The sequence below is a fragment of the Bos taurus genome, chromosome 17 (genome assembly GCF_002263795.3).
Source record: "Bos taurus isolate L1 Dominette 01449 registration number 42190680 breed Hereford chromosome 17, ARS-UCD2.0, whole genome shotgun sequence".
NCBI classification, from domain to species: Eukaryota; Metazoa; Chordata; class Mammalia; order Artiodactyla; family Bovidae; genus Bos; species Bos taurus.
The window spans coordinates 72,603,674-72,622,423 of record NC_037344.1 but is presented as its reverse complement, the minus strand read 5'-3'; the positions used below and the strand labels follow the sequence as shown (position 1 = coordinate 72,622,423).

General features: G+C 64.8%; 2 protein-coding genes across 2 annotated transcripts; both read left to right on the top strand.

Moving 5' to 3' along the window:
- Nucleotides 1–2,632: 2,632 nt before the first annotated feature.
- On the top strand, nt 2,633–5,483 carry SLC25A1 (solute carrier family 25 member 1). The gene is made up of 9 exons (XM_015475639.3): nt 2,633–2,858; nt 3,076–3,183; nt 3,258–3,357; nt 3,450–3,588; nt 3,966–4,050; nt 4,192–4,296; nt 4,388–4,503; nt 4,586–4,659; nt 4,862–5,483. Exons 1-9 carry the CDS (start codon nt 2,774–2,776, stop codon nt 4,974–4,976), a joined length of 927 nt encoding a protein of 308 aa, XP_015331125.2. The 5' UTR covers nt 2,633–2,773; the 3' UTR covers nt 4,977–5,483.
- A 103-nt stretch (nt 5,484–5,586) lies between these two features.
- GSC2 (goosecoid homeobox 2) lies at nt 5,587–18,254 on the top strand. The gene is made up of 3 exons (XM_024977880.2): nt 5,587–15,543; nt 15,653–15,906; nt 16,301–18,254. Exons 1-3 carry the CDS (start codon nt 15,300–15,302, stop codon nt 16,403–16,405), a joined length of 603 nt encoding a protein of 200 aa, XP_024833648.1. The 5' UTR covers nt 5,587–15,299; the 3' UTR covers nt 16,406–18,254.
- The last annotated feature ends 496 nt before the right edge of the window (nt 18,255–18,750 follow it).

Genomic DNA, 18,750 nt, shown 5'->3' with positions numbered 1-18,750 from the left:
GAAACACTGTCCATTCGGCAGTGTTCCAGCCCCTACTGCGTGGCGGGCGTTATTCCAGACAGTGGTTATCAGTGGGCAAAACGGAAAACCCTCTTGGGTCGGATCCGCATTCGGAGATATTGGCTGACGGGGGCAGTGTTTGGAGGGGGTGACGTGTGCTGGGTCGGGGCCAGAGTGCTTCACAGGGCGGGACTGTCGAGGCAACTCCAGGAGAAATCCAGGGGCCAGGACCAGGGGACGTTCGAGGGAGGGGCTCGCCCTGTGTTCCGAGAGGGGTCACTGCAGCGGGACGTGGAGATCGGGAGGGCCAGAGGTCAGGGCCTGGTGCTGGCCGTGGCGGGCGGGGGCGGCCATCCCCACATGGCACATGGACAGGCGGTGGGGTGACAGGAGCCCAGGTAGACTGTTTGCTCTGGGGCTTGAACGTCAGGAACAGGGTTATCACCAGCGATTGCAGAGACTAAAGGGGAAGCGGCTGGAAAGCAGGACAGGAGCTGCTCTGGGACGAGCTGAGGGGCGGCCAGGCCGACTGGACAGTGCTGAGGGGCCCCGACAAGAAGGCCAGGCCCCTCCTTTGCCAGTGGCGACCCAGGCCCCGGGCCTCCCGCCTGGTGAGGGTGCACCCTCTGGCAACCCAGGGGGGCCGTGGGTGCAGCTCCCGTGAAGGAAGGGCAGGGCTGGCTCTGCTCTGGCGGGCCGGCTCCCTCCCAGACCTGGGCACACGCCGGACATGAGTCTTCTCACCTGGTACGTGTAGGGTCCCAGACACACGGTTGCTGTTGCCCCGAGAACACGGTGTGTGTCCACCCCCCACCCCAGGCGACTGGTCTCAGGAGGGGTGGGCGGCCTGGGCTGGCTGAAGCCAGGCAGTGCTGCACTCGTGACCCCTGGTTAAAGGGCACTGCTCCGGTGCCCTGGTGGCCTAGTGTCCACTCGAAGGCCCAAGACCGCAGCGGAGGCTGGGGTTCATCAGGCCGCCACCCCATCTCTGCCTGGTTACGGATGTCATGGTGGGTAGCCCAGGCGCCCGTCCTCTGCTCTCCCTCTCGCGCGGGCTTGCTCCTGCGTGCCCCAGGCACGCACACAGCCTGTCATATGGGCACTCAGCACTCCCCTCTCTTCGCAGATGGACAGATTGGGCACCCAGAGAGCCTGAGGCCCCACCCCACTCCTGCGTGGTAGGTGGCAGCTGGTAGCCCCAGTCCCCTGTCCCTGGGGGGAGGGGAGAGGGGAGAGTGGGGAAGCCTTTGGCTCTGCCCTCCCCTAGCTAAGCTCCGAGTGGGGCAGGCCTCCCGAGTGGAAGGGTCAGTGCTCCAAGGTTGCTGGGCCGGCACCTCCTTCACTGTCGCTGACCCTTGTGCCCGGCAGCTGCCCAGCTGCAAGTGCCGATGTTCCGGCCCCGGCTGGCCCCCTCGTGCAGTGAGGCTTCGCTGGCCTTGCTCTGGGCAGCTGCCTGGACGGCGTGCCCTCGAGCAGACAGGGTGGTTGTAGGAGGCTGCACGAGGGACACGGGCCAGCTGTGTGGGCAGGCAGCCCGCGAGCCTCAGGCCTCCCACCGCGTGTGCTCCCTGCCCAGCACGAAGGCCAGCCTGTTTCTTACTATTTTGATTGGGCATGCCTGGACCCAGCGGGCTCGGCTAAGTATGTGCCTGGGTGGAGCCTCACAACAAGGCCCATGTCTCTGCGGCTTCTGTGTGCTCAGGGCTGGCCTGACACCCTGCTCCTTGGGCCCCTGGCCGCTCAGGGGCAGCAGGAGCTCTGCTTACCACCCGGGCCTCTCCCTCCCGGCCGCTGCTCCGCTCGCTGACTGCAGGCCCACTGCAGGCCCTGCCTGCCGGCTCCCCCGCTGGCTCCCGGCCTCAGCTCTGCCCTCTACGGGTCCCTAACCTCCCCAAGGAGCGCCTCACCAGGAAGCACAGAGAACTCGGGGGTGGGGGGGCGGGAAACGCCCGGGCGTAGTTCATTTTGCCGGGGTCCAGTGAGTGGTGGCCCCGCCGAAGCCCGGGGTGGCCACAGACTGCTCGAAGCAACCGCGAGGGGTGGACTCCAACCCCCGGGCCCTCTGGCTGGAGTCCGCCCTCCTGGGGAGTGGAGCGCGAGGACTCCCGGGCGCAGAGGCAGGGAGCCCTGCCCACTCCGCGCTCGGGGAGCTGCCCCTCCGGGTCACGTTGTGGACCTGCAGGGCAGTGCGTGAGCCCTGCATGTTAAATGAAAGTCGGCGTGTCCTCGCTTCCCCGTCGCGGCTTGCGCGAGCGGGCGGGGCCCGAAGCGCTGAGGGGCCTCCTCGGGACCGGGGGTTTGGCCGGTGAGCAGGGCGTGTCGGGGGCCTGCACCCACAGTGCGCGCCGCCCGGAGCCCCGAGTCCTGGGGGGGCGTGGCGACCGCGCGGCGCGTCGGGTGAGGGGAGGCCCCGCCCTCCGGGCGAGGGGGGCGGATCCTCGGGGCGGGGGCGGAGCCGGGCCCGCACGGCCATTGGCTGGGCCGCGGGGCCGCCCGGCCGTGGGCGGGTCCTAGGGGCGGGGCCGGGCAGGGCCGCGCGGCCATTGGCTAGGCCGCAGGACCGCCCGTCCGCACGTTCCCGCGAGCTCGGGGTGGGCCAAGGGTGGGCCGGGGGCGGGCCCGGACTCGGACCACGCTGGGAGGAGCCCTGGGCCGAAGCGGCGGCTCCGCCCCGGCCCATAACCGGTGCCGCCGCCGCCGCCGCCGCCGCGACCGAGCGCTAGAGCTCGGACCCGAGGCCGCCGCCGCCGGGCCCCCGCCCCGCCCGCCCGCCATGGCCGCACCCCGCGCTTTGGCGGCCGCCGCGCCCGCGCCGGGGAAGGCCGCACTCACTCACCCGGGGAAGGCGATCCTGGCAGGTGGGGCGCGCGCACCGCGCACTCGGACCCCGACCTCGCTGCGCTTCTGGGCGGGCCCGGGATACCGGCTCCGCCGCGCTTCCGGGCGGGCGCGGCCCCCCGCGCCCCGCCGGGACCGCGGGGGAGGGGGAGGCGCGGGCCCGTCCCCGGGCGGCGGGCATAGTCCGGGCGGGGGAGGAGGTCTCAGCGCCGTCTGGGTCCCGATCTTTACCCTCAGGCGGCCTGGCGGGCGGTATCGAAATCTGCATCACTTTCCCCACCGAGTACGTGAAGACGCAGCTGCAGCTGGACGAGCGCTCGCACCCGCCGCGCTACCGGGGCATCGGTGAGTGGGGGCGGCCGGCGGGGGCGGGCGGGCCTGCAGGGGCCGGCGGGGTCGCTGACCGCCCCCTCCCCCAGGGGACTGCGTACGGCAGACAGTCCGCAGCCATGGCGTCCTGGGCCTGTACCGCGGCCTCAGCTCCCTGCTCTACGGGTCCATCCCCAAGGCGGCCGTCAGGTGAGGCGGCTCGGGCCCCGGGGTCCGCAGGAGGGAGGGAGCGAGCCCCGGCCCCGCGGCGGCCCGTCTCACGCCTCAGCCTCCCGCCCCAGGTTCGGGACGTTCGAATTTCTCAGCAACCACATGCGGGACGCCCAGGGACGGCTGGACAGCACGCGCGGGCTGCTGTGCGGCCTGGGCGCCGGAGTGGCCGAGGCCGTGGTGGTCGTGTGCCCCATGGAGACCATCAAGGTGGGCAGGTCCCCGTAGGAGACAAGGCGCGAGACAGCACTGGGGTGGCGGGGTGGTGGCATTGTGCCCCGCGGAGACTGTCGAGGTGGGCAGGGGTCTTGCCCCGCGGAGACCGTCGAGGTGGGCAGGAGTCTGCCCGGGGATCCCGGCGCAGAAAGCCCGCCTGAAGAGCCTCCTGGGGGCTGGACTCTATCCTCGAGGCAGTGGGAGGATAACACTGCCTTAAAAAAACTTAGCACAAAACAAGGGCACACGTGTCTGCTGCCTAAATTATTTGAAAAACTAGTAAACATGACGGCAGAGGCTCCTCCGTAAGGCGGCCAGGTGCGCCCGCGCCCTGACCCCTGGAAGCCAGCGCCTTGCCGCCTCTTCCTCAGGTGAAATTTATCCATGACCAGACCTCTGCCAGCCCCAAATACCGAGGATTCTTCCACGGGGTCAGGGAGATCGTGCGGGAACAAGGTGAGCCGCTCGGCCTTGCCCTCTGGTGGGGTCAGGGACCTGGGCCAGGCTGCCCAGGGCCGCCACCGGCGCTTCCTGCCTTGGCGCTCCTGCATCCGTCTGGGAGGCCGTCGGTGTGACTGCCGTGCCTGCTTGCCGTAGGGCTGAAGGGGACGTATCAAGGCCTCACGGCCACCGTGCTGAAGCAGGGATCCAATCAGGCCATCCGCTTCTTCGTCATGACTTCCCTGCGCAACTGGTACCGAGGTATGTTCGCGGCCCAAGACCCCCACTCCAGGCCTGGAGCCCTGCCCTAGCCCCCTAGCGCCGTCTGACCCCAGCCTTCACCCCCATCCAGGAGACAACCCCAACAAACCCATGAACCCACTGATCACTGGTGTGTTCGGAGCCATCGCGGGCGCAGCCAGTGTCTTCGGGAACACTCCACTGGACGTGATCAAGACCCGGATGCAGGTGGGGGCGGGGCCTGCGGGGGTGGGGGCGGGGCCTGGGGTGGGACCCGATACCGAGGCTCCTGGCTGTTGGTGTCCTGCAGGGACTGGAAGCACACAAGTACCGGAACACGTTGGACTGCGGCCTGCAGATCCTGAGGAACGAGGGACTCAAGGCGTGAGTGGGCGAGGGGCAGCTGTGCCTTCTGCACCCCAGGCCCTCCGCACCTTCCCCCCAGGCCACCCGCACCCCGGTGCCCTCACTCTGGGCATCCGCAAAAGGGTCCGCTCTTGCTTTCTCAATCTCTGACTCCTACCCCCCACACCCCCAGAGCCATGCCTTGTGCCTTCACTGGCCCTTCCACCGCCTCCCTCCCCAGGTTCTACAAGGGCACTGTCCCGCGCCTCGGCCGGGTCTGCCTGGACGTGGCCATCGTGTTCATCATCTACGACGAGGTGGTGAAGCTTCTCAACAAAGTGTGGAGGACGGACTGAGCCCTGGGGTCTGCGCGCGGGCCGTCCCCAGCGCCCCCTCTTACAATTCCAGCGCAGTCGTGCCAAAAGGCCCTTCCCTGTCCCGCGTGCTCCGTGGCCTGGGTGTGCCGTGCCGGGTCCTCACGTCCTCTGTGGTCTGTATCCACCACCACAGTGTCTGTGTCCAGCTGAGACTGTGTGTCCCTCTGGCCTGTGAATCTGCCCGCTTGTCCACGTGCTTGTGTGCCTGTGTTCCGTGTTTCGTGTCCTGTGACCCGGGGTGCCCGTGTGGCCGGGGTCACGTCCCAGCCCGGTGCCTTCCACCCTGGGCAGCAGGGGCAGTGCCCCGGCCCACCACAGCTGCCTCCGGGCCTCAGCCTGGCCTCACTGCATTCCAGGGGCTGCGTGGCCCCCGCTTTTCCCGCCACTGGCCTTAATGGCCCTCGGGCCCTCCCTCCGCCCGGGACAGGGTGGCACCTGCCACTCTCAGGACCACCCTTCCAAGGCAATAAACCGGATCCTGTTGCAGCCTCCTGTCCCTGTTGTGAGCCCACGCCTCTGCAAAGGGCAGGCCCACTCCTCACCAAGGACCCTGCCAGGGGGCCTGGTGGGCAAGCAAGCTGTGGCATGGCGCCAACCCCCGGGATGCCTGGCGCCAGGCCTTGCCTGTGAGCAGGAGGCAAGATCCTGCAAGAGAGCCGGAGGGTGTGTCCTTGGGGGTCATCTGGCGGGCAGCAGGTGGTCGGGCCTGGAGAAGGGGCTTTTGTCCACCGTGCAGCCTGGGGCCCAGCCCACCTCACTCCCTCATGGTTTCCCGGTGGTCTCACGGGGAACTGCTTCGGGGTGACCATTTTCTGGTGCCCTGAGACTGAGCAAGAGGCCGTTAATGCTTCACCGAGGCTGGGAGGTAGTGGGCACTTGGGGCCTCACCCAACAGCACTGAACTGCAGAGTAGGGTGTCCCCCTTGCTGGAGCCACCTTCCCCCAGGGCCCAGGCACAGCTGGGAGCCCAGCCCAGCACAGGGGCAGAGAGCCTTGAACCGGAGGGTCCCCCTGGCCCAGATCTGGCTGGAAACCACCTGCGAGCCAAGTGGAGGAGGTGCCTCAGGCTGTGCAGGGGCAGAGGGACCTCGTCCAAGTGACTGCAGCAAAAGCCACACAGAGGACTTGGCTCAACTAGCGGGCAAGCCCCACTCCCGGAGCTGCTCCCTTCAGGGGAGAGCCCCACAGCACCTGGACCTCTGGAGTCAGGTAGATCTGGGTGCCGAGGGTGGGTTTGAGGGGTGCAAGGAGCAAACTGTGTCCTCTCCTCACGGGAGAGGGAGGAGAAAGGGCCTGGCAACAAAGCTTGACTGCTCACAGGCTGAGGCAAGCCGCGTAAATCCCACTTCCCAGCTGTGAAGTGAGAGCCCAGCCCTGTGGGCTACGAGGAGTGCTGTAGTGTCTGGAGGGCGCTGAGAACTCTCTGCAGAGGGAGCCCTCAGGGAGATTTAGCAGGGCCCCGGGGTCCCAGCTAGTTCCTAGACGTGGCGGAGCCCCAGAGCTGGGCCCTGAGTGGACACGGCCACAAGTACCTCTGGGAGTGGCGTCTGCTCACTGATGCCTACCAGCACCCCCAGCCCTGTCCCCACCTCCTTTCCTAAAGAGGAAGGGGCCGGGCTGCACTGAGCCGGAAGGAAAGTGTTGGGACCTGTTCCCAGGAGGGGCAGGGCGCCCTCGCCTGTGCCAGAGCACAAGGTGGACGGCAGGGCCAGACGGAAAAGGTAGCGGACCTGGGCCCGCGTCCCCTGAGGCTGTAAGCGAGGAGAAGCCACCCGTCCCCCACCTACTCGTCCGCGTCCCCTGAGGCTGTAAGCGAGGAGAAGCCACCCGTCCCCCACCTACTCGTCCGCGTCCCCTGAGGCTGTAAGCGAGGAGAAGCCACCGTCCCCCACCTACTCCACCTGTTGACAGAGGGTGGGGTTAGTCAAAGCCTTGGTTCTGCAGCTGAGACTTGAGGGGAGCGGGGCTGGGGCACTGTCTGAGACAACGTCAGCAAAGCCGGAGGGAAGTGAGCCAGTGCAGAGTGGCTAGAGGGGCAGGCAGGTAGGTGTCTGCAGAGAGCCCAGTGCACTTAATCAAGGTCTGGAAAGCCGCGGGGAGGAAAACAATGGCAGGGAACATTGCCCTTGCAGCACTAGGCCAAGGGGCAGAATGACGGGGGCAGAACTTTGAGCAGTTGAGAGGCGAAAAACTCCACTTCCAGGGTGGTTCTCCCCCGCCCCACCCTGGCCAACCTGGACACACAGGTCAGGGCCAGGGAGAACCCTGGGGGCAGCTGTGCCTGCATTATCAGAGGAGTTGTGAGCTGACTCTGGGTCAGGGTATCCGGCCCACAGCCAGAAACGTCTGAGCCCAACTGGAAGCCACTCAGCATTAAGCAACCTTCACCACCTGGCATCGTCTTGAGCCCGGGGTCATCAGGAAGTGTGCCCAGGACAATGGCCTCAGAGACAGGCCGAGGGAGCAAAGGGTGAGATGGTGGCCATCCCGGGGGCAGGTCTTGGCCAACTCCCAGCCCCATGTCACCACTGTGTGGCTGAGGAGGGGTGTCCTACCCTGCCTCTAGGCAGGGCCCCCTGCCCGACTTCTTTGAACCCTCCCCTACCCCACTACCCTACAGGCATCCCCTGGATTTTTCCATGTCCTTGTGTAGGTGATGAAGGGCAATCAGAGCTTAGTACACACACAGAATTGCTCCTGACGAGTGGGTCTCTCCCCTTTTAGCCAACAAAGAGAATTCCATGTTTTAGGCTGTCCTCAGCCTTCACAGCAAACAATCAGAGCTGAGGACGCCAGACTACTTTCCTCACTGACATTATACTTCCTACGTGTTCTCAGATTCCCTGCACAGAATCAGGGGGTCTGAGGACCTGCATCCTCAAGATCTGGGAACAGGGCCAAAGAGAGAGAGAGAGGCGGCCACAGCAGAGAAGGGACCGAAAAGGACCGCGGGCGGGCCACAGAGAACAGCTAGGACCGCGGAGAGACGCGGCCTAGGCCGACCAAGCGGGTGCCCCAAGGAAAACACGGCGGCCCCTGGCCGTCGCCCGGTAGCTCGCCTCCTTCCACGCCCACCTGAGACTGCGCGAGAACCGCCTCGTCCGCGTAGACTGGGCCGGGCCCCGATCCCACCCCGCCCACCACAACCGTCGTCACTTCTGTTTCCTCGGCCGGGCCGGCCACACCTATTTATTCCCCCACTGGCCGGGCCTGGACCTGAGGCCCCACTCGGCCAAGGGGTGGCTGTCTCCCGAGGAGACCTCCAGGCAAGGGCCATCTCAGTCCCTGTGCTCAGACGCCTGCGGCGGCTCGCCGCCCAACCCCCGGCTGAAAACCGGCCTCGGGCTCAAGCTCTCGGACCCGCCGCCGGTCGGCCCGCGGCCGCTCTCCAGGAGCCCCGCCTCCAGCCGGTCGACCTTTAGCTGAGGGCCCGGGGACCTCCCTGCGCCCGCGGGGCCTTCGGCTAAAGGTCGGCCCGGAGGCCCGGAGACACCAGAAGGGCCTTCCAGCCCCGTTCGTGAGGGAGGAGCCCCACCCCCGGGCCCAGTCTCTGGCGACGTAGGAGCGAGGCGCGGGCCGCTGGCGCCCTCGGGGCGGGGCCCAGGCTGGTGGGGGCGGGGCCGCCAGCGCCCGGAAGTCGGGCGGCGCGAGCTGATGGCGTCATGGCGCGCCCGGACGGTGCAGGCCCGCGCATGCGCTCGGCCCGCCGCTGGACCGCCGCTCGCGCGGTACTTGTTGGGCAGCCCCCGACACTCGGGGCTTGTCCGGAGCCACCGCCATCGCCCTCCTCGACGACCCACTGCTCACGCTGGACGCCGCCACGGGCGCCCCTGACACGCTGGCCCGGGGTTCGCGCCCATGTTTCCCTACTGCGCAACCTTTGGCTCCCGAGTCCCCAGTGCCAGCCGTGGGACAAAGGACACGGTCACGGGATGGGGCCGCGAGGGCCGCCAGCCTCCCCGCTGCTGGCCAGCTCCAATCCGAGCACCTGCTCCCACCCGCGGGCTCGAGTAGGGCGCGGGGCTCATGCCCCATCCCATCGCCATGGAGGAGGAGGCTGGGGCGGCATCGTGGTGCAGGCGCACCCCGCCGAGTCCCCCACCCCCGGAGCCCGTCGTTAGTGGGTCCGGGGACGCGCCTCTCCAGCAAACAGCAGTAGCACACCCGCACCATTCCTCCTTTCGGCCAGCCCCGCTCCTTAGATGGGGAAACCCAGGCAGAGACAGAGAGCCTGCCTGCGACCCATGAGAGCCAAGTCTGCACAGCCCCCACCCCCGGCCCCCTCAATGAGGGAGCTGAAGATTGGGGTTGGGGAGGCAGCCGGTGAGACCACGTCCGCCGGGGCTGGGGTCCGTATCCTGGGGTGGGACCGCGGGAGGGATGGTCTGCAGACAGGGGCTCCTTGCTGGCCTCGGGCAGCCTCCCTTTGGTCTGCAGGACCGGCCCCCTGGCCTTGCGGGGTGGGGAGGGTGTCCCTTGCTGCGGAACCACACCTGAGGGCCAGCCGGGAGTGCAGAGGAGGAGCTGGCTGGAAGGGCGGGGGCCTCGCGGATAGGCAGGGGCCAGTGCGCCCTGATCCCCAGCACAGGCTGCAGCCAAGACCCACTCCAACCTTCTGGGCCAAGTGCACAGGGACCCCGTTGGTCTGAGGAAGCGAGGGGTTCATACCGCCCTCTGGGACTCGGGGCCAGGCTTGGCCCGGTGACCGCTGGGGAAATCGAGACCGGCCCCCGTGCTGGACTGCAGAGGTCCCGCGGCCGCGCCACTGAGGGGTCCACCACGCGAGCGGCCCGTTGACAATTGAGTGGCCAAAGCAGATTAACCCGGGTGCTAATCCCCGCTAATGGCTTCAGAATCCCCGGCGCCCGGCGGCTAAGCCGGCCTTTCTCCGCGGCGCGGCCGGCCCTCCCTAGCGGCCCCAGCCTGCGGCCGCGCGATGCTATCTCGGCCCCGCGGCGCTAATCCCCGCGCTCGCTTTCTTCCCGGGCCTGCTCGAGATCGGCCGATCGGCGCTTGATTATAGCCGCTATCGAGGGCCCCTTTGTGCCGTCGGCCCTAAATCCCCTAATTCCGTGATAAAGGAGGCATTAGCGGGCGTTCTTTACAGAGAAAGGCACCGGCATGAAAGAAAGCAATCAGGGAGTCCTGATGGCCTGGCCGCCCGGCCGGGAGGGGGCGAGGTGCGCGCCGCGGGGAGACGGGGAGGCGGCGCCCCACCCCCCGTCCCGGCGAGCTGTGCCCGGGATCCTCCCCCGCCTCCACCCTTCCTGGCGGCAGAAGAGCCGTGCTCGCCGTCTCCCCTCTAGCCGCACGTTGGCATGTGCTGGGACCTGACTCCCAAACTCGCCCTGGGCCATGCTGGGCCCGCCTGGCGCCCCAGCCTCTGACTGTCCGAAGCCAGTGGTTTCTAGGGACTGAAGTCTCGGCCCTTGGCCCCTGGTGCTCCTCCCGCCCCCTCCTCCCTCCCTGGAGGCCCCGCCCCCACCATCCACCCCCTCTTTGGCACCGACCAGTTTTGACCCGTCCAGGAAGCAACTTGGTCTGCTCTTCAGTCCGGGAGACAGAAGTGAGGGCGGCCAGGAGCTACTGGGACCGTGGAGGGGGTTGTGCAGGGACAGGTGGGGTGAGCAGGGAAGGCCGCTAGACCCGGCCGAGATCGCTGGGCCGCTGGCGGAGCTGGTCTGCCTCCTGGGCAACGGGAGGGAGGGGGCAGCCGGACAGAGGTGTCGGAGCCCAGGGGCCGGAGGAGCACCGCGAAGAGGCGGCTGATCCTCTTATCCTGAGCAGGGGAGCGCCGTGATTGGATCTGTGTGCAGAGAGGGGGTCAGGCCAGGAAAGTGGCCAGGAGTGCGTCGGAAGGCCGGTGTGGGGCCCAGGTGGCCGCGCATCGGCACCAGCGCTGAGGGCGATGTTAGGACCGGCGAGGGGCGGGCGTGGGCGGGGCAGCGTCCCACATGGAGCCTCCTGCTCGGGCAGCTCTGAGGGCAGGGGGTGTCAGGAAGGCGCGTGGGTGGCTGGTTGGACGACTTACCTGGTGGGTAGGTGTGCAAAGGTGGACGGCAGTGTAGGCGCGGTTTACCCAGGCAGCGAGGTGGAATGGTGGGCCATTTACCAAGGGGGATAGTGGGCGCGTGGACCAGCGGGTGGTATCCTGGAGGCGGCTGGGGCTCTGTCCCGACCACTTGAGTGCCCAGCTCGCCCATCCTGCACCTCTGGTTAGCACCCAGTGGGGGCCCAGCTGCGTCCACCTGGGAGCGTTGCCCTGGGTGATGGGGCCACGCGCATCATGGGGACTCAAAGCTGGGGCCTGCGTCCTGAAGCAGCCCGTGTCCCTCCCATTGCCTCATGGGGGGCTTCCTGGGACACTGGCCTCTGACCCACGTGCCTTCTTGCCCAGCCCCCCTGCCCGTCCCTGGGCTCTGCCCTGCTGCCAGGTTGGCCACCCACGCCCCCCCCTTTTGGTGAGCTTCCCAGCAGGCAGTGCTCTCAGTGTGCAAACCCCGATAGTCACCCTGGGCTTCTGTGTCTCCCCCAAAAGAGATGTTGAGGCCCTCGGCCTTGGCATTGACCCCCTTCTGGTTTCTACTGTTCATATCCAGTGTTCCCAGGTTTTCTTTAAAATATATTGTTCAGAGTTTATCATTGCTATCCATGGGAGGATTAGTCCAAAGCAAGTGACTACCATTACTAGAAGTGTGACTCGGCTCACTCATTTTAAATATCTTTTGAGGCTTTGCTAAATTGGTAAATTGCTTTTTTTTTTTTTTGGCCAATGATGAAGACTAAATCCGATCCCTCTACGATCAGAAACATGAGAGTGCCCCCTCTCCCCATTGTCCAGCCATTTACTGGAGATTCTAGCCAGGGACCTGCCAATGCAACAGACACAGACTCAATCCCTGGATCAGGACACTCCCCTGGAGGAGGGCATGGCAACCCCCTCCAGTGTTCTTGCTTGGAGAACCCCATGGACCAAGGAGCCTGGCGGGCTACAGTCCACGGGGTTGCAGAGTCAGACACGACTGAGCAGCACACACTAGCCAGGAGCTTAGGCAAGAAAATGAAGCAGAAGGCATCAGTGCTGTAAAGGAAGAAGGAAAGACTCTGCTCACAAGTGCCGTTCTCTTGTATATAGAAAACCTTTTAAATCCACAAAAAATGATTCGAATAAACAAATTCTGCAGGTTGCAAGATACAAGATCAATGTACAAAATCACTTGTATTTCTATACACTTGCAGTGAGCAGTCCAAAAATGAAATACAATCATTCTATTTACAATAGTACCCAAAAGAACAAAACGCCGAAGGATAACTTTAATCAAAGAAGTGGGGAAAAAAAGTGTACTCTGAAAATTACACACAATACTGAAAGAAATTCCAGATGACCTAAGTAAGTGGAAGAAGTCCTGTGTTCATGGACTGCTAATGTTTAGATGGCAAGACTCCCCAAATGGGTCCTCAGATTCAGTGTAATCTCTATCAAAATTCCAGCTGGTCTCTTCCAATAAACTGATGAGCTGGCCCTGAAATTCACATGAAAGTTCACGGGAACTATAATAGTCAAATCAGTGTTGGGAAAAAAAAAAAAACAAACCTTCGGAACTCACACTTCTCAATCTCAAACCTCCAAATCTCAATCTCAATGGCAAAGCTCCCCTAATCAAGGCAGAACAGGTAAGGACTTCCCTGGTGGTACAGTGGATAAGAATCCACCTGCCAATGCAGGGAACACGGGTTTGACCCGGGGTCAAGGAAGACCCCACATGCTGGGAGCAACCAAGCCTGCAAGCCCCAACTACTGAAGCCTGTGTGCCTACAGCCTTTGCCCCACGAGAAGGCACTGCAGGAAGAAGCCCCACTCTACGCAACGAGAGAGAAGCCCGTGCAAAACATCAAAGACCCAGGGCAGCCAATAACAAATAAATAATAAAGCAGATAAAAGAGAGTGCAGGTGCACATGTAGGTCAATGGAGCAGGACTCAGAATCCAGAAACAAGTCCTCACGTTTACGGTCAATTGATTTGCAACTGGGTTGGGGGAGTACAAGTCAACGGGGAAGAGAATAATCTTTTCAGCAAATGGGACTGGGACAACTGGATATCCAGATGAAAAGAATGAAAGTTGGGTCTTTACCTACATCATAGACAAAATTTAAAAGGGGTCAACGTCAGAGCTGCCCCGCACAGGTCTGGGGGCGGTCCTTCAGCTGGAGCTGCTCGGCATGTCCCCTTCCTGTGGCTGCTGCAGCGAGCGCCCCCAGATGGAGAGGAGCTGTCACCCAGCTGCAGGACCCGGCCTCAGAAACCACAGGGTCACTTGTGCCTCCTAGCGGTTAGACGGTTAGACGAGAGTCACTAAGCTGGCGCCCAGACAAAAAAGGGGGGATTAGATTTCACCTCTTGAAGGGAGGTGTGCAAGGATTTGCTGACAAGTTTGAAGAGCATCACACTGGGCCGGGTGGACTGGTGGAGAGGTGGCATGTCCACCTACGTGGGTAGGCGCATAGGTAACCCATTTATCAAGGTGGGGTGTACAGGCAGGGGCCGGAGGTTTCCAGGAGATCCTGAGTCTCTCCCAAGGACAGTGACTGAATGTTCCTTGGTGCTGAAATGGGACATGGAGCAGGTGCTTAGGGAGATGCCGGCCTGGAGCAGAGGGAGCAGGCAGGCCGGAGGTATCACCTGGGGGGTCCTGGCTGCAGAGGTGGTACCTGAAGCTTCAAGGTTGTAGGAGGTCACCAGGGGTGAGGATGGAGAGGGATGAAGGAACCCCAGGACCCAGCCTTCCTGGCCACTGGTCCTGGAGCCCCCATCCTTGAGGAAATGACTTTGATAGGTTGTTGACTCCCAGGCGCCTCTCTGATCTATTGGTTCTGTGAGGGAAGTTGGCTGGGAGATGTTTCCAGGGTGATCCAAAGGGATACATGGGAAGAGATGGGAGGTCTGGGGGTGGTGGCAGCCATCTTGCAACCATGAGGTGGGCCACTCACAGAGGTGGTGGCTCCTCCCTGGAGCTTCCAGATTCATGAGTCCTGGGCAGTCTGTGTCAGGACTCTTTGTGACAGCGAGTGAGCAGGTTCTGTGGCTGGAAGTCTAGAGTCCTCGCTGACACCAGAGTGGGGTCAACAACGGAGCTTGAGGGGCGTGTGAGGCGGGAGGAGAGGCACGAGGCTGTGTGTTGCCCCCCTCGTGGTGCCTTCTGTTCACGGAGGCCCCTGCCCAGCGGGGATCGAACCTCACACACAGTGACTGGTTGAGCCCACAGAGCATCTGAGAGGGCACAATGATGTCAGTTCAGAGATCAGAGATCGGGAAGCCGAGGTACAGGATGGGTCGAGCTGAAGGCACCTCTCGTGGAGCCAGGAAGGGACAGCTGGGGCAGAAGCCAGGCTGTCTGCCGCCCTGTCCTGCGAGCGGCACACTGACTTTTCAGCGGTCTGGAGACGGCCTGAAGCGGAAGTCCCTGCCGGCTGTCCAGGGCTGCATAGATGAAGGTGCGACAGGCTTCCTGGAATCTAGCAAAGTGCGGGTCGGTCCCCAGCGATGGTGGACAGAATGACCCTGAGAGGGGCTGAAGAGTGGAGGTGTGGGCACCAGTCAGCTCCCCCGAAGCCTGGCTCTGCGGAGGGTGGGGGGTGGTAATGGTTCGGCGGTGTATTCTGGGACCCAGAGGAAAGCGCTGGGAGCCCCCAACAGCGCCCGGTGGGCTCCGTCACCCAGGAGAGAAGGCAGGGAATTGAAGGCACGGGCCGCCGGTTAGGGGATGGGCAGAGACAGCTTTCCGCCTGCGCCCCCTCTCCTCCGCGAGGTTGAGATCCAGATCCTGAGTATGGGAGCGGGAAGTCGGGATCGTGCGGCGGGACGGCGGGGTTGCCCAGGGTGCTGGGCCGCGTTTGAGGTCGGACCTCAGGACACTGTGCCGTTTGGGGCGTTTCTCCAGTCTCGCTCCTCCGCCCCTGTAGGGCGCGGAAGAGGACGAAGAACCACCCCTGGGCGCGGTGGCTAAGGGACCGGGCACCCAGGGCCTGCCCGGTCGGGGTGTCCTCCAGCCCCTGGGTCGGGGCCGGCGGGCCGTGGGGGCGGCCCTGCGCGCGCCTGCCAGCCTTCCGGGTCGAGGGCACGGGCTCGGGGCAGGGGGCTCCCCGCCGCCCCTCCCGCCGCCGCCGCCAGGGATTAGCCCGCTCCTGGCCGCGCGGCGGGATTAGCCCGAGTGAACGCGGCGCCCGGCCCGGGGATTACGGCGCGGACCCCCCCGCCCCCCGACGGATATATTCCCGCGGCGGCGGCGGCGGCGGAGGGCGGCATGGCGGCGGCGAGGGGCGCGGCGGGCCGCGGGGCACCCGGGCGGCCCTGCCCCTTCTCCATCGAGCACATCCTCTCCGGCCTGCCCGAGCGCAGCCCCCAAGCCCGGGCCGCCCGCCCGCCGCCGGCCCCTGACCGCCAGAGCCCCTCGGAGCCGGGGGAGCCCGGGGCGCCGGAGGCCGCGCGCTGCGCCTGCTGCTGTTGTTGCGGCCCCCGCGGGCCCCCGGAAGCGGACGGGCGGCTGGGTGAGTGCACTCCGGGCGCGCGGGCTGGGTGGCTGGGTGGGCTCGAGGCCCCCGGGGCGAGGGGAGCCCAGTCCCCCAGCCCGCGCCTCACCGCGCCCTCGCCCCGCAGGCGCGCGGCTGGCGTGGCCGCTGCGGCTGGCACCCGCGGCGCCCTTGCCCTGGGCCGCGCCCTCCGGGGGCCCCGGGGCGCAGCCAGGCGCGGGTGTTCAGGGCCCGCCGCGCCGCACGCGGCGTCACCGCACCATCTTTAGCGAGGAGCAGCTGCGGGCCCTGGAGGCCCTCTTCATGCAAAACCAGTACCCCGACGTGGGCACGCGCGAGCGCCTGGCCGGCCGCATCCGCCTGCGAGAGGAGCGCGTGGAGGTGGGTGCCCGCCGCCTCGGGAGAGCCAGCTCTGCGCGGCGGGCGGAGGCGCCGAGGCCCGGGCGCTGAGGGGCGGCCGGCGGGGCGGGGCCGCGGCGGTCAGGCTCCCTTAGTTTTAAACACCCCACCCACCCCTGACGCATCCAGCCCGCGTCCGCACCCCGGAATTCGGGGGGCTCGGAAGAGCGCGGGGCTGCGCGAGGGGCACCGGCCGGCGGAGGCGGGGGGAAGGGATTCCGGCCCGGGCCCTCGGCAGCAGATGACAGACGATGGAGCAGCCGCCCGGAGGCCTCCGTCCGTCCGCACTCGCGTCCCGAAGACGTGGCCGGTGCACTTGGGACCCGCGCGGGACCCGGGCCTGAGCTGGGCCCGCCTGAGCGCCCCTCCCCCTCAGGTCTGGTTCAAGAACCGCCGGGCCAAGTGGCGACACCAGAAGCGCGCGGCGGCGTCCGCGCGGCTCCTATCCGGACCCAAGAAGCCCCCGAGGGAGAGCTGCTGACGGCTCCAGAGTTACCTGCGCTGGCCTCCAGGAGCTGCTTCTTGGGGACCGGAGTCCTTGATTCCTCACTCCGGAGGTTTCTATGCAGGTGTGTCTGCCTCCATAACAGCGGGCAGCCTCTGTCACCCTGTGGGGCCGGCCAGTTCAACTGGGGAGGGTCCCCCAGCCCCTTGGAGAGTGTCTGCTGTGCCCTCTGCCATCCTGCCCCCAGGGTGAAGGACCGCGTGAAGACAAGGCTTCAGTTCCCAAGTTGGCACCTGACACTGCTCCACCCGGCACGGGGACTTTGTTCTGCCCCCTCACGGGTCCTGCAGGGAGTGGGGGTGGGTGGCATCTGGCCGGAAATACAGTCCCTCCATGGAAGGTCTAGGAGCCAGGGCTGCAGCTCCCAGGACCCTCCAAGGCAGGTGAGCCTGGAGAACATGGCGCTGGGGTCCCGGCCAGGACAGCAGCCCTCACCACCACCTCCAACACACACACAGGATGCACACTTGCTGCTGTCACGGAGCTCCTCTCCATGACTCCTGGCCTCATCCCTGGAGATCGCACAGCCTGCCTGCGGGGCTTCCCCCCAGCTGGGACACCGCACCCGCCTGGTCCCAGCTTGCCGGCTGACTGGCTTTTTGTCACAGTGTGGGGCACCTGTGGTCAGGCTCTGCGCTCCCAGGACCAGCCGCTATGCTGCCCTCCTGGTTTTCCCTTTCTCTCCAGCTGTCGGGCAGGCCGGGAACACAGGTGTCCTCGAGGCCGAGCCCACACTCTCCCGCTCATCTCCATCCGCACCCTGGTCTGTCTCTTCAACCCAGCCTCCAGTCCCAGCTCCATCCGGTTACACTCGCCCCCCAGGCCTCTCCCCTGTGCTGGGTAGTTATGTCCAGCTGTCCCTGTGACAGCTCCATTTGGAAGCCCAGGGCTTCTCTAGTCATTCTGTCCCCAGCAGCTCTTGCCAGGCATCCCAGGCACGTGAGCCAGAGAGCTAGTGGCACACATTCTGCCTCCTCCCCTCCCTCACCCATGAAGCCCAGGCCAAGGCGATGACCTCCCCAAACAATCCCAGAATCTGCCTCCTCCCTAGCCTCGATTGCACCAACCTGATGAGAACTGCCGTCCCCTCTCGCTTTGGCCATTGCAGTTGCCTCCAGTTGGTCCACCTGCACCCACTCCGATTCCTCTGTGGCGCATTCTTATAAAACCCAGGATGCAAGTCCGAACCTGCCTCTCCCCTGCCTACAGCACTCCCAGGGCTCCCACGGCTTGCAGAACAAAGACAAAACTTCTCACTGTGACCCACGACCTGTAACCCACAAGGTCGGTGCAGCCTGGCCCTCCGGTGTGGGCTCCCACCCTGCTGTTCCTTGCACTCCATGTCTCCTCCCACTGGTCCTTTGCACACGCTCTCTCCTTCCACGTGGTCATCAATGCCTGTCCATCCTTTGGGTCTGCAACCACTCCCTTCCAGGGGAATGTCTCCCGAGTGTCCCCTAGGTAGATGTCCCTTAGGTAGATGCCCTGTAGGTAAGATGCCCCCTGGGTGGGATCAGTCTTCCTTGCGCCTGCCCCCTGTTTGTTTGTGGGTTGGTCTTCTGCATCTCACACTCAGCTCCCCGAGGGCAGGAACCATACCGTTGAGTCCCCACTGAACTGTACTGAATCTTTCTGGGGCAGAACCTGCTTGACGTAATTTACAACCTCCTTTTGGGAAGAAATGATTGTTTCTGGAAAATGCTCAGACAATTTTCTTGTCCATTTCAATAAGGATCAGCTTTCTGGGAAGCCAATTCCGGCATTTAGGGACCAGACTTTTCTTTTCTTGCATAAACTTTGAATAAAAACTTTGAAGCACAAAACAGCCAACGTTTCTGAAGCGTGTGTCTTTGTTAATAGCATAAAAGCGTATATAGTGATTAGGGTAGGGTGAAGTCGCTCAGTCGTGTCCTACTCTTTGCGACCCCGTGGACTGTAGCCCACCAGGCTCCTCTGTCCATGGAATTCTCCAGGCAAGAATACTGGAGTGGGTTGCCATTCCCTTCTCCAGGGGATCTTCCCGATCCAGGGATCGAACACGGGTCTCCCGCATTGCAGGCAGACGCTTTACCACCTGAGCCACCAGGGAAGCCCATATAGTGATTTCTTGCGAGAAACTGGAATTTCAAGGCCTTCGGATTCCGCAGAACTGGAGTTTTTCAGGGTTAACGGGAGCCACACGCTTCTAGCCCCTACCACAGCGCCCTCTGGCGTCCACAGCCCAGAGAGTCGTGACCAGAGCGGGGCGAGACGAAGACCACAGGTCCCATGAAGCTCAGGGTTCGCGGTGACGTCAGTACGTCGGCGAGCGCGGCTCTCCC

What these genes read in the sequence shown, in the direction of transcription:
- SLC25A1 (XM_015475639.3), top strand. Translation starts at nt 2,774, where the DNA reads ATGGCCGCACCCCGCGCTTTGGCGGCCGCCGCGCCCGCGCCGGGGAAG. An exon ending in GCCGCGCTACCGGGGCATCG is followed by an intron (nt 3,184 to 3,257) that starts GTGAGTGGGGGC and finishes CCCCTCCCCCAG; the next exon opens with GGGACTGCGTACGGCAGACA. An exon ending in GGAGATCGTGCGGGAACAAG is followed by an intron (nt 4,051 to 4,191) that starts GTGAGCCGCTCG and finishes TGCTTGCCGTAG; the next exon opens with GGCTGAAGGGGACGTATCAA.
- GSC2 (XM_024977880.2), top strand. Translation starts at nt 15,300, where the DNA reads ATGGCGGCGGCGAGGGGCGCGGCGGGCCGCGGGGCACCCGGGCGGCCC. An exon ending in GGAAGCGGACGGGCGGCTGG is followed by an intron (nt 15,544 to 15,652) that starts GTGAGTGCACTC and finishes CTCGCCCCGCAG; the next exon opens with GCGCGCGGCTGGCGTGGCCG. An exon ending in TGCGAGAGGAGCGCGTGGAG is followed by an intron (nt 15,907 to 16,300) that starts GTGGGTGCCCGC and finishes CCTCCCCCTCAG; the next exon opens with GTCTGGTTCAAGAACCGCCG.